This window comes from Salmo salar, chromosome 13, assembly GCF_965601325.2.
Source record: "Salmo salar chromosome 13, fSalSal1, whole genome shotgun sequence".
Lineage (NCBI taxonomy): Eukaryota > Metazoa > Chordata > Actinopteri > Salmoniformes > Salmonidae > Salmo > Salmo salar.
Window position 1 is genome coordinate 98,225,001 of NC_138303.1, and position 14,041 is coordinate 98,239,041.

The 14,041-nt window shown below is 45.2% G+C and overlaps 2 protein-coding genes across 3 annotated transcripts in view; both read right to left on the reverse strand.

The window, feature by feature from the left end:
* LOC106568293 (CAP-Gly domain-containing linker protein 1) overlaps positions 1 to 9,630 on the reverse strand; it is a 51,667-nt gene extending 42,037 nt beyond the window's left edge. For both annotated transcript variants that reach the window (XM_082960488.1, XM_014138495.3), the window contains exons 1-5: positions 9,510 to 9,630; positions 8,669 to 8,731; positions 2,504 to 2,780; positions 1,948 to 2,432; positions 1,671 to 1,795 (exon numbers count right to left, since the gene is read on the reverse strand). In XM_082960488.1, coding sequence (XP_082816614.1) covers positions 1,671 to 1,795; positions 1,948 to 2,432; positions 2,504 to 2,591 — 698 coding nt within the window. In that variant the 5' untranslated portion in view covers positions 2,592 to 2,780; positions 8,669 to 8,731; positions 9,510 to 9,630. The remainder of the gene's footprint in view (positions 1 to 1,670; positions 1,796 to 1,947; positions 2,433 to 2,503; positions 2,781 to 8,668; positions 8,732 to 9,509) is intronic.
* Positions 9,631 to 11,862: 2,232 nt separating this feature from the next.
* Positions 11,863 to 14,000, reverse strand: LOC106568291 (hydroxycarboxylic acid receptor 2-like). The gene has a single exon (XM_014138487.3). It carries the CDS (start codon positions 13,407 to 13,409, stop codon positions 12,399 to 12,401), a length of 1,011 nt encoding a protein of 336 aa, XP_013993962.3. The 5' UTR covers positions 13,410 to 14,000; the 3' UTR covers positions 11,863 to 12,398.
* Between the last annotated feature and the right edge of the window lie 41 nt (positions 14,001 to 14,041).

Consider the following 14,041-nt stretch of genomic DNA (forward strand, 5'->3'; position numbering starts at 1 on the left):
CAATTCTTATACCGCCCCAACAGATCCACAGATGACGCAATCTGTACTACACACCACACTGCCCTTTCCCACCTGGACAAAAGGAACACCTACTTAAGAATGCTGTGCATTGACTACAGCTCAGTGTTTAACACCATAGTGCCCTCCAAGCTCACCACTAAGCTAAGGACTCTGGGACTAAACACCTCCCTCTGCAACTGGATCCTGGACTTCCTGATGGGCCGCCCCCAGGTGGTGAGGGTAGGTAACAACACATATGCCACGCTGACCCTCAACACGGGGGCCCCTCATGGGTGTGTGCTTAGTACCTTCCTGTACTCCCTGTTCACCTACGACTGCATGGCCGCGCACGACTCCAACAACATCGTTAACTTTGCCGATGACGTGACAGTGGTAGGCCTGATCACCAACGACAGTAACACAGCCTACAGGGAGGAGGTCAGAGACCTGGCAGTGTGGTACCAGGACAACCTCTCCTTCAACATCAGCAAGACAAGGGAGCTGATCGTGGACTACAGGAAACGGAGGGCCGAGCCCCCCCATTCACATTGAGGTGGCTGTAGTGGCGCGGGTCAAGAGCTTCATGTTCCTCGGTGTCCACATCAATAAGGTCCTATCATGGTCCACACACATATCAACAGAGTCGTGAAGAGGGAACGAAAACGCCTCTTCCCCCTCATGGGGTTGAAAGTATTTGGCATGGGTCCTCAGAACCTCCAAACGTTCTACAGCTGCACCATTGAGAGCATCTTGACTGGCTGCATCACCGCTTGGTATGGCAACTGCTTGGCATCCGACCGCAAGGCGTTACATATGGTAGTGTATATGGCCCAGTACATCACTGGGGCCGAGCTGCCTGCCATCCAGGACCTCTATACCAGGCGGTGTCAGAGGAAGGCCCCAAAAATTGTCAAAGATTTCAGCCCCCCCAAGTCATAAACTGTTATATCTGCTACCGCACGGCAAGCGGTACCAGTGCACCAAGTCTTGCACTAAAAGGCTCCTGAACAGCTTCTACCCCCAAGCCATAAGATTGATGAACAGTTCATCACATGGCCACCCGGACTATTTGCATTGACCCCCTTTTTTTGTTGCACTGGCTCTATACACTCACCGCTCTACCCACACACTCACACATACTACACTGACACTCATACACACACACTACATACTCTCACTCACAAAAAACACACACACACATGCATATTGACGACAAACACACACAGACACTCACACATAGACACACTTTCACAGTCTTCACGCTGCTGCTACTCTGTTTATTATCTATCCTGATTGGTTAGTCACTGTTACCCCTACTACCTACATGTACATATTACCTCAGTTACCTCGTATCTCTGCACATTGACTCTGTACTGGTACTCCTTCTATATAGCCTCGTTATTGTTATTTATTGTGTTACTATTTTCTATTATAATTCTTGCTAATCTTCTTACTTTTTAACTCTGCATTGTTGAGAAAGGGCTGGTGAGTAAGCATTTCACTGTAAAGTGTACACCTGTTGTATTCGGCGCATGTGACAAATAAAATGTGATTTGATTCATTTATTTTTTTACTTGCACTACACCTGAATCATAAGAGGAGGACAGGTTTTTATTCAGTATCATTATTTTAAGGCTCTCTGTCTATACGTGTGTCATAATATATCCAACCTGGATCCAGCCACGGCTCCATCATTCTTCCCAAGAGGTTCGTCCAGCTCCACTCCACACCACTCCCCCTTGGCAAACTCTGTCTCCCCCATGAACCTCACCACCCCTGCCTTAGTACCCCCCACCTTGAGAGAAAGAGAGGTGGGGGAGAGAAAGAGAGGTTGGTAAAGAAGGAGAAAGAGCTGTGAGTTAACACATCTGTGAGCCAGAAACACAAACATGAGCACACATACACTAACATAAACACACACAAACACACAAACAGACACACACTTACCAGCACGCGGTCTCCCAGTCTCAGTTCTCTTCTGGTCTTCCTGGCTGAGTCGGTCTCAGAGAGGTTGGACATTGACCCACTGCCGGTCACGGTTCTACTCAGCGGTGTCTTGGTGCTGTTACCAGTGGTAATAGCAGCCACTGCAGCAGCGGTAGGGGACTTGGCCCCTGTCTCGCCAGGGTTAGGCTGCCCACCATTGGCCTCCCTCTCCGGCATAGCTGTCTTGGTCAGCTTGGAGGGCCGTGTGAATATCCCTCTGCCGTCCTCACACTGGAAATACTGGACACCTGCCACCGACCCGTCGTTCTTCCCGATAGCCTCATCCAGGACGATGCCGACCCACTGGCCCGGAGCAAACTGTGTATCCCCCAGGAAGTGGACATATCCTGGCTTGTTGCCGTTGACCCACACCTTCTCCCCCACCCGGTAGTCCACTGCTCCATCCTGGGTGGGAGACTTCTCAGGGGGCACAGGCTTGGAAGCAGCTAGAAAAACAATCATCATCATCATCATCAGCAGCAGCGCATACATGATGAGCCCTGCGGCTGATTCTTACCAGAGGAAGGGGAGGTGCGTGTTGGTAACCCAGTTGGCCTGCTTATCTTACTGGGGGGCTTGATTCCGCTGGGCTTGCCTGTGCTCATGGTCCCTTCTCGGTCCTGGAGGGGCTTAGGCTAAGGGGATACTGGAGTGGAAGCTGGGGCTGGCCTCCTGTAAGGATGGGGGGCTAGGGGCTACTGGAGCAGAAGCTGGGGCTGGCCTCTTGTAAGGATGGGGGCTAGGCCTTCCTTCCCCACCACCCACCTCACTCTGCCCCACCTTGAGGCCCAGGCCTGGGAGACACAGGATAGGTGTAAATAGATGTCATTTGGATTTCGTTTTCACAAAAATAACATGCAATTCATTATGAAGCTCATTATTGAATAATGATCATAAGCACAGTGACAGTGTCTGTGGTAGTATGATTATGTAATTACAATGTTTATACATCAGGAAGTAGTAGGGGACTAGAGAGAGAGCAGAGACAGACAGACAGACAGACAGACAGACAGACAGACAGACAGACAGACAGACAGACAGACAGACAGACAGACAGACAGACAGACAGACAGACAGACAGACAGACAGACAGACAGACAGACAGACAGACAGACAGACAGAAAGAGGGAGAAAGAGAGAGGGAGAAAGAGAGAGGGGAGGGAAGAGATGAAGAGAGAAGGAGAATGGGACAGAAAAGGACAGACCCACAAAGCAACAGCTCAGTTTAAGGCCAAACACACAATGGACAGGAAGTCAAGACATTTTAAACTGAACCAGCAGCATTTCACTTTTTTTAATTTAACCTTTATTTAACCAGGCAAGTCAGTTAAGAACAAATTCTTATTTACAATGACAGCCTAGGAACAATGGGTTAACTGCCTTGTTCAGGGGCAGAACAACAGATGTTTAACTTGTCAGCTCGGGGATTTGATCTTGCAACCTTTCAGTTACTAGTCCAACACTCTAACCACTAGGCTTCCTGCCGCCACCACTTACAAGGTACACACACACACAATCAGGAAAACACATCATTATAACTACATTGTACTTCTGGAACGGTGCTTGTTACTGGACAGGCCTGACTAGTGACTAAGATATCTGTCCAGAATGACATGACTGAACGGCCTTAAACAAAGCAGAGTAGACATCCTATATCTAAGGAGGCTCAGAGAGTTTCTCCAGTCCCATCTCTCATCCAGTCAGGGTTTAGCTGGGAAACATTGGCCACTTGTTCTCTGTCTTCCCTATGGGGGGAAAGACACTATAGGAACTGTCTGAATCTTGGACGCAGCTCAACACTAGTTTGACCACAGTCAGGTCGATCATTGCTTCAATTAGGCCAATGGCTTGCATTTACAGTTGAAGTCAGAAGTTTACATACACCTTAGCCAAATATATTTAAACTCAGTTTTTTACAATTCCTGACATTTAATCCTAGTAAAGATTCTCTGTTTTAGGTCAGTTAGGATCACCACTTTATTTTAGGAATGTGAAATGTCAGAATAATAGTAGAGAGAATGATTTATTTCAGCTTTGACATCTTTCATCACATTCCCAGTGGGTCAGAAGTTTACATACACTCAATTAGTATTTGGTAGCATTGCCTTTAAATTGTTTAACTTGGGTCAAATGTTTCGGGTAGCCTTCCACAATAAGTTGGGTGAATTTTGGCCCATTCCTCCTGACAGAGCCGGTGTAACTGAGTCAGGTTTGTAGTCCTCCTTGCTTGCACGAGCTTTTTCAGTTCTGCCCACAAATTTTCTATGGGATTGAGGTCAGGGCTTTGTGATGGCCACTCCAATTACCTTGACTTTGTTGTCCTTAAGCCATTTTGCCACAGCTTTTGAAGTGTGCTTGGGGTCCATTTGGAAGACCAAGCTTTAACTTCCTGACTGATGTCTTGAGATGTTGCTTCAATATATCCACATCATTTTCCATCCTCATGATGCCATCTATTTTGTGTAGTGCACCAGTCCCTCCTGCAGCAAAGCACCCCCACAACATGATGCTGCCACCCCCGTGCTTCACGGTTGGGATGGTGTTCTTCGGCTTGCAAGCCTCCCCCTTTTTCCTCCAAACATAACGATGGTCATTATGGCCAAACAGTTACATTTTTGTTTCATCAGACCAGAGGACATTTCTCCAAAAAGTACGATCTTTGTCCCCATGTGCAGTTGCAAACCGTAGTCTGGCTTTTTAATCGCAGTTTTGGAGCATTGGCTTCTTCCTTGCTGAGCGGCCTTTCAGGTTATGTCGATATAGGACTCGTTTTACTGTGGATATAGATACTTTTGTACCTGTTTCCTCCTGCATCTTCACAAGGTCCTTTGCTGTTGTTCTGGGATTGATTTGCACTTTTCGCACCAAAGTACTTTCATCTCTAGGAGACAGAACGCGTCTCCTTCCTGAGCGGTATGATGGCTGTGTGGTCCCATGGTGTTTATACTTGCGTACTATTGTTTGTACAGATGAAAATTGCTCCCAAAGATGAACCAGACTTGTGGAGGTCTTGGCTGATTTCTTTTGATTTTCCCATGATGTCAAGCAAAGAGGCACTGAGTTTGAAGGTAGGCCTTGAAATACATCCACAGGTACACCTCCAATTGACTCAAATGATGCCAATTAGCCTATCAGAAGCTTCTAAAGCCCTTATATCATTTCTGGAATTTTCCAAGCTGTTTAAAGTCACAGTCAACTTAGTGTATGTAAACTTCTGACCCACTGATACAGTAAATTATAATTGAAATAATCTGTCTGTAAACAATTGTTGGAAAAATGACTTGTGTCATACACAAAGTATATGTCCTAACCGACTTGCCAAAACTATAGTTTGTTAACAAGAAATTTGTGGAGTGGTTGAAAAACGAGTTTTAATGACTCCAACCTAAGTGTATGTAAACTTCCGACTTCAACTGTATATAGGCTAGTGCCCTTTAAATCGGCAATCAGCAGTAGAAACAATAACACAGCTTGTCCCCACCCATGTTTCAATAAAAGACTGAGGGGGCTGGAGAAATGTAACCGATCTCAAATTCAGACAGGACTATGGATGCAAGGACTGTCAATACATTATATTAAAAACTATAGTTTTAAACATGTTTTGAGGCGATATAGTGTTTGTTTAAATTCACCGATAGACAGTGTCCTTCGCTCCCGCCTGCTGAACACCTGCTCTCACCGTCGTTAACAGAACTGCTCAAACAAATGCTTAAACACCGAGACACATCCGCAAGAGCTCATCCATCCACATAAAGAGACTCGCATGCAATTATTGAACTGGGAACATTTTCACGCTGTGAGAAAATGTACAACATGACGTCACAATCACAACACAATCAGAACGATTGGGAACTATTTCATGCAGGGAATATTTTTACATGACACCCTACAGGCGGGGGTGAAGGACACTGTTTACCGCTCGCCCCCGCTATCACAGAAGGTGGGAGGCTAGTGGGCGACATCATGTAATCGCTAACTAGCTTGTTAGTGACAAGCTAGCATACGTGTCGCCCCTACCTCCCGCCTGCTGTGTAAACTGTGCCCGACAGGTGGGGGCAAAGGACACTGTCTACCGATCGACACCGTGTGTTAGCTAGAGCTAACTAGCTAGCTTGCTCGCCTGCTATGTACCGAACTAAACTCAGCAAAAAAGGAAAAGTCCTCTCACTGTCAACTATGTTTATTTTCAGCAAACTTAACATGTGTAAATATTTGTATGAACATAAGATTCAGCAACTGAGACATAAACTGAACAAGTTCCACAGACATGTGACTAACAGAAATGGAATAATGTGTCCCTGAACAAAAGGGGGGTCAAAATCAAAAGTAACAGTCAGTATCTGGTGTGGCCACCAGCTACATTAAGTACTGCAGTGCATCTCCTCCTCATGGACTGCACCAGATTTGCCAGTTCTTGCTGTGAGATGTTACCCCACCCTTCCACCAAGGCACCTGCAAGTTCCCAGACATTTCTGGGGGCAATGGCCCTAGCCCTCACCCTCCGATCCAACAGGTCCCAGACATGCTCAATGGGATTGAGATCCGGGCTCTTTGCTGGCAGAACACTGACATTCCTGTCTTGCAGGAAATCACGCACAGAACGAGCAGTACGGCTGGTGGGATTGTCATGCTGGAGGGTCATGTCAGGATGAGCCTGCAGGAAAGGTATCACATGAGGGAGGAGGATCTTCCCTGTAACGTACAGCGTTGAGATTACCTGCAATGATAACAAACTCAGTCCGATGATGCTGTAACACACCGCCCCAGGACATGACGGACCCTCCACCTCCAAATCAATCCTGCTCCAGAGTACAGGCCTCGGTGTAACACTCATTCCTTCAACGATAAACGCGTATCCGACCATCAGCCCTGGTGAGACAAAACTGCGACTCGTCAGTGAAGAGCACTTTTTGCCAGTCCTGTCTGGTCCAGCGACGGTGGGTTTGTGCCCATAGGCGACGTTGTTGCCGGTGATGTCTGGTGAGGACCTGCCTTACAACAGGCCTACAAGCCCTCAGTACAGCCTCTCTCAGCCTATTGCAGACAGTCTGAGCACTGATGGAGGGATTGTGCGTTCCTGGTGTAACTCGGGCAGTTGTTGTTGCCATCCTGTATCTGTCCCGCAGGTGTGATGTTCGGATGTACCGATCCTGTGCAGGTGATGTTACACGTGGTCTGCCACTGCGAGGACGATCAGCTGTCCATCCTGTCTCCCTGTAGCGCTGTCTTAGGCGTCTCACAGTACAGATATTGCAATTTATTGCCCTGGCCACATCTGCAGTCCTCATGCCTCCTTGCAGCATGCCTAAGGCACGTTCACGCAGATGAGCAGGGATCCTGAGCATCTTTCTTTTGGTGTTTTTCAGAGTCAGTAGAAAGGCCTCTTTAGTGTCCTAAGTTTTCAAAACTGTGACCTCGATTGACCTACCGACTGTAAGCTATTAGTGTCTTACCGACCGCTCCACAGGTGTGTAACCGATGTGAAATGGCTAGTTAGTTAATAGCGTTTCAATCAGTGACGTCACTCGCTCTGAGACTTGAAGTAGGGTTTCCCCTTGCGTTGCAAGGGCCGCGGCTTTTGTGGCGCGATGGGTAACGATGCTTCGGTGGGTGTCAGTTGTTGATGTGTGCAAGGGTCCCTGGTTCGAGCCCAGGTTGGGGTGAAGAGAGGGACGGAACCTACATTGATGCTGTTGACCCGGATCATTGGTTGCTGCGGAAAAGGGAGGAGGTCAAAAGGGGGGTGAGTGTAACCGATGTGAAATGGCTAGTTAGTTAGCGGTGGTGCGTGCTAATAGCGTTTCAATCAATGACGTCACTCGCTCTGAGACTTGAAGTAGGGTTTCCCCTTGCGTTGCAAGGGCCGCGGCTTTTGTGGCGCGATGGGTAACGATGCTTCGTGGGTGTCAGTTGTTGATGTGTGCAAGGGTCCCTGGTTCGAGCCCGGGTTGGGGCGAAGAGAGGGACGAAACCTACACTGTTACAGGTGCATGTTCATTAATTGTTTATGGTTAATTGAACAAGCATGGGAACCAGTGTTTAAACCTTTTACAATGAAGATCTGTGAAGTTATTTGGATTTTTACAAATTATCTTTGAAAGACAGGGTCCTGAAAAAGGGCTGTTTCTTTTTTTGCTGAGTTTAGCTGGCTAAACTCCCTCCTGCCCTTGCCGTTGTTAATAGAACTGCGGAAAAACAGTGCCCGACAGGCAGGGACGAAGGACACTGTCTACCACTGTACGGCTAGCTAGCTACCGTTGTCGCCCCCGCCCTGTGTGGGGTGTATCTGCGGCTGGCATCCAACGTTATTGTGCATTAACGCCACCTAATGTACTGGAGCTCTCCCGCCCTAGCGTAACCAATAGAAGTATAAAGAGGGGTTTGTGTAGATGCTGGAATGTAGGAACGCCCGGAATTGCAGGCTGCAATTGCATGGTTCTCCCTGCATGGTGATGTAGACAGGGACGCTCCTCCCCTTGGTGTTAGACCAAAACAATTCCAGTATGATGCTGTCAAATAGAGCTGTTATTGTCTCTGGCTGCTATTAACTCTCTGTAGAACCACTCTCCAGATCGTAATACATGTATTATAACACATGAATATTGAAACAAAGCCAAGTTAACCGTTACTTTTAAGCTTATCTGCTGATGATAAGAAAAAGTAAGAAAATGTAGGTACTCACATTTTAGCGATCACTCTACCTTTAACACACCCTTTGATTATATTTGGGCTATGTTTATTATGCCTGTGGAAAAAATAACACAGTGGATGGATAAGAGTGTCTGCTAAATGACTAAAATGTAAAATGATGATCTTTCCATAGCATAAGGTGTGTCTAAGTCAAATAGATAGACAGTGGTCCAAGTAATGATTGAGGAATGGTTTGCTATTGCTAGTCAAATATCTAGCTAGCTGACCAAAGCATCAGTTACAGGACAGCTTTACTGAGGATGAATACAACTTGCCTTTGACCTCAATTTACTATGAGTCAGTCTCTCCAAGCAGGTGCGTCTCTCCTCATCCCAGTCTACACCCACACTCACTGCAACTTTCCATAATGGCTATACGTTATCTAGCTATATTGCTCTTGAGTGATGATATTGATAGATATTAGATAGGTTACTTTTAATACTTTCTGTTAGCTGGCTATTTACTGCTAGCCACCAGCTGGTTAGAACAGAGGAAGAATGATGGCATGTCCTGGTCTGAATGTGACTGACGCCTGCTTGGCTAGCTGACACACCTAGCACGACCTGCAACCTGATTGAGCAATTTTGCTTTATTGAAAGTACGATATATGCTCTCATCCACTTATGTATTGTATGAGAGAATAGTCACTTGCGGAGATAACTAGCTAGCTAACCCGCTACGCACTTCTGCTTTGGACCAGTGGATTTAATTCCCGATGCCTTCGCTTCTTTCCCTCCCTGTCGGAATTTCAGTGGCTAGCTAGGCAGCTTTCCATTGCATAAAAAGAAAAACAATGGGGATATGCGTGTTATGTAAAAACATCTATTGCTTACCTGAAGCGTTGTCGATAAATCACTGTTTGTTTTGATCGAAACGATTAAGATAACCAGCTAGACGCTGCAGTAAGCCCGACAATACCCAAACCCTGCGCCGCCAGGTTTCTTGAGCAGCCAGCCCTTCCCCCGACTGACGTCAGCCGGAGCATCCTCTCTCGTTTGACTCTGAACTTTCTCCCTCCATCCATCCACTGTGTTATTTCCACAGGCATAATAAACATAGCCCAAATATAATCAAAGGGTGTGTTAAATGTAGAGGGATCGCTAAAATCATATTGTAAATGTTATAAAATAACAAGCAATGAAATGTGCTTTTATGCAAACACTTAAATATTCCACATTATCTGTGATCTTTTTTACAACACTTATTCATGCATTGCTGAGCACTTATAAAACCCTAGACAACCTCACAAAACACATTTGTATCACTTGGAAAGTCATTTTATTCGACAAGTAAGACTTTCATTGTAAATAATCCCTCTGGAAATATTTGGTGGAAATGACAATTCATTCACAAAGAATTTACTTTAATCATAAGCATATCAAAAACGAATCAAATACAGACTATTGTAAATATGAAATACTACATGAATGATTGCCGTGTCATTGTTATTGTTCAAACCTATTTATTTGTACTTTCAGCTATCGAACATCAACATAACATTTGGTTGTTGGCTATATACAGCAACCAATATACAGCAACAAAAATGATTATCTTTAATGTTAAAATAGGCATTCTTCTCTGCAGACGCCTATCTCCACCCTCCTTAGCTTCCTTCACGTCTGGTTCGAGATTCTTCACTGACCATGTTTACATGCACACCAATATCCCTTTATTATTCGGGATACTCAAGTATTCTGTTTTTGAGTTGATGCATGCCTGGGATATGCTGATCTAAGATGGGATACTGTGGCACCCAAACATTTTATCCCGTTACTGTTGTTTTTGCGGTCTACGCAGGCTCAGTTTCACATATCATGGGGTGTTGTGTGATGATGTTTTCATCTGATTGTCAAACAAATCACTTCAAAAAGTAGACTACCTGCGCAGTTCGAGCCACAATAATTACGTAATAATTTTGCCTATAATTAATTTACTATCATTTACTACTGGCTACTTTCACCCCTAATTTAGACGTTTCTGTTAATAATTTTCGACATTCGGTAAGCCATATTATTATTTCCGACATTTGGTAGGACATTGTCAACAGTTTGATACATGCAGCTTCTCTTCTGTCAGTCATAACCTTTTGCCCCAGAAGACTAAATAAAGGAGTGCTCACCAGAATAATGTCTCACATCGATAGAATGAATGCATTAGTAATCTAGTTAACACCGGTAAAGTTGTCTGTCTGTTTCATTTAGGGACTGGGGAGAAAACTCCTAAAAAGCGGTAAGACTGGTCCTGTGCAAAATGTCCAAATGTCATCAGTTTGACCGTTTTAAGGAAATGATAAACTGAGAAAAACTACAAAACATGTTTCTGATAAGACTTCAGTTCGTCTTGGCTGCATATTTTATTTTGTTGAACTACTGTCTGCTTGCATAACAGTGTCAAAGATAACACATTACAAGCACATTAACATTTTCTCAAGAGATGCTGAAATAAATCATATTTCTCCACTTCTGTTCCCTAGACAAAACGTACATGTACATCTATAATTTAAATGTACATCTATAATTTAGCCCAAACAACTACCTCTTCCCCTACTGTATTTATTTTGCTCCTTTGCACCCCATTATTTCTATTTCCACTTTGCACTTTCTTCCACTGCAAATCTACCATTCCAGTGTTTTACTTGCTATATTGGATTTACTTCGCCACCATGGCCTTTTTTGCCTTTACCTCCCTTATCTCACCTCATTTGCTCACATTGTATATAGACTTGTTTTTATACTGTATTATTGACTGTATGTTTGTTTTACTCCATGTGTAACTCTGTGTTGTTGTATGTGTCGAACTGCTTTGCTTTATCTTGTCCAGGTCGCAATTGTAAATGAGAACTTGTTCTCAACTTGCCTACCTGGTTAAATAAAGGTGAAATAAATAAACATTTGAGGTATAATTTCACTGCAAGATATGCATATTTCTGCAGGAGTTAATATTATATTACTCTACATGTGAGAGGTTACAGGCGTACAGTCAGTGTCCATATTTCAGATACTATTCCATTTAACCCATATACTTAAATTAGGAATATTCTGTTTATTCATGTTTAAACGGATACTCATGACTGGGATATCAAAGGTGCATGTAAACAGCTTATCCCGAATAAGACCTTAATCGGGATATGAGCTACTGTCTGGAATACTGTGCGCATGTAAACGTGGTCACTGACAGACAACAATATTCCGGTAGAACAGGGATCATCAATTAGATTGAGCCGCAGGCAGATTTATTCTTGAGCATGGTCAGGGGGCCAGAACATAATTATAAATAAAACATAATCATTTCAAACCTTGCTTACATTTACATATGATCACATATATATTGTATTTGTCTTTTATGTGTGGGAATTCTTTGGAACAGATATCCATAATTAAAATCACTTGATTTATTTTTGCTGGTGTTTTTATAATATTTTATGTCCAACAACAATAACAAAAAAAATATATATATATTTGTTTTGCTCAGAAAACTTGGGGGGCCAAATAAATTCACCTGTGGGCCACCAGTTGGGGAACCCTGCAGTAGGAGTAGAAATAACCACACCGAGTCAGATCCTTCTGGGTCCATATTCACAAAGGGTCTCAACATATGAGTGCTGATCTAGGATCAGTTTTGTATTTTAGATCACAATGAATAAGACTTACTCTGAGACACTTCGCGAGTACATGCCCAGGCCCAGATTCTGGATCAGTGGTTAGAAGTGACTAACTACCACTTCAGATCCTCCCTGATACTGTGTTGGGACTGCCGATCCCGGTCCCATTCACAGGCGAGGCTGACTGTTCCTCGTCCTCTTTCCTCCCCAGCAGTCTGTTGAACAGCTTTAGGAAGGTCCCGTTGAAGGCCGGGCTGGAAAAGTAGTATACGATGGGGTTCAGCACGCTGTTGAAGTAGGTGAAACACACAGAGGTGTAGAACGCCAGATTGGCCTCTTGGAAATACCGGCATTCGTTGTACCAGGCCTTGAGGATCCACACAGCGATCCGAGACACCGTACTGGGGAAGAAGCAAATGATGAAGATGAGTGCCACGGCCATGACGAACTGCACCGCCCGCTTGATCTTCCCTCCGGTGTCAAGCGTCTTGTTCTTCAGCTGCCAGGTTATGCAGACGGTGCAGAAGGTGACGATGGTGGTTGGCAGGAAGAACTGGATTATGTAGAAGGTGTTGTGCCACGTAAACAGCGGGCTGAAGCCCATGCAGATGTTGAAGCTCTCGCACTGTGTCCGGTTGTTGCGGTAGAAGAAGTGTTCATTGGCCAGCAGGTACCCGGTTGCAGCGATGATCAGGCCCCACAGGCCCAGAGACACCCACAGAGCATAGTTCAGGCCCATCCGGTTGATCTTGTTCATAGGGTGAACGATCTTGAAGTAACGGTCTACGGCCACCGCAGTAAGGAAGAAGATGCCAGCGGCACGGTTGGCCGCCAACAGGAACAGCATAAGCCGGCACAGGACATCACCATGGATCCAGTTTTTGCCACGTCTGTAGTAGTCGGCTCTGAAGGGCAGACAGAACAGGACGATGGAGTCAGCCACGGCAAGATGTGCGAGGTAGACAGAGTTGGGCTTCCAGGTGTCCATGTGGAAGATAAACATCCACAGAGCCACAATGTTCCCCATCAGCCCGAACATGAACTCCAGCACCAGGATAGGAGGAAGGACCAGGTCCAGAATGGGAGATTCGAAGGCGCAGCAGTTGTCGACCATAGTAGTCAAGTTCGCCATGGGTCAAACAATACGCTACGGATTAGAGGGCGTCTGTGTGCAACTTTGCTCCCCTCTGAAGAGTCAACCTGGAGATAGGGTGTACTACGCACCTCCTGGGATCAGGGATTTTATTGTTTGTGCTCATGCAATCTTCCTGCGCCAACAACGTGGAGAGTGTGTGTACGTAGTGTGTAATCTCTTGTGGGGTGCTATTTGTCCATAGGGAAATGGCTCTGCGTGTGTACACTAACAGCCCAGGGATTATGGCTTCATTATAAAACTATTATGCTGGAGGAAATATTATACCCATGGGTATATAAGGGACATAAAGGGTTCCCAGAAAACAACAATAAAGGTCACAAAACAGGGTCATGTTCAGTAGGCACGAAATGGAAAACACTCCGAATGAAGATGTTTCAAAGTGAGGTACTCTCAGACCTTGACGCGTACCAATGTATTTTTTATCATTGTTTTAGGACAGTGGTTCCCAACCAAGGGTACTAGGACCACTGGGGGTACTTGGCCTATCCACAGGAGGTATTTGAGAAGACTCATTAGACCATAGACTTACTGGTAAAATGCACGAGTGGATGACCCTGCCCCTTGCCCACAGAATGACCACAGATGTGTCGAAGATGTGTCTTATGAAA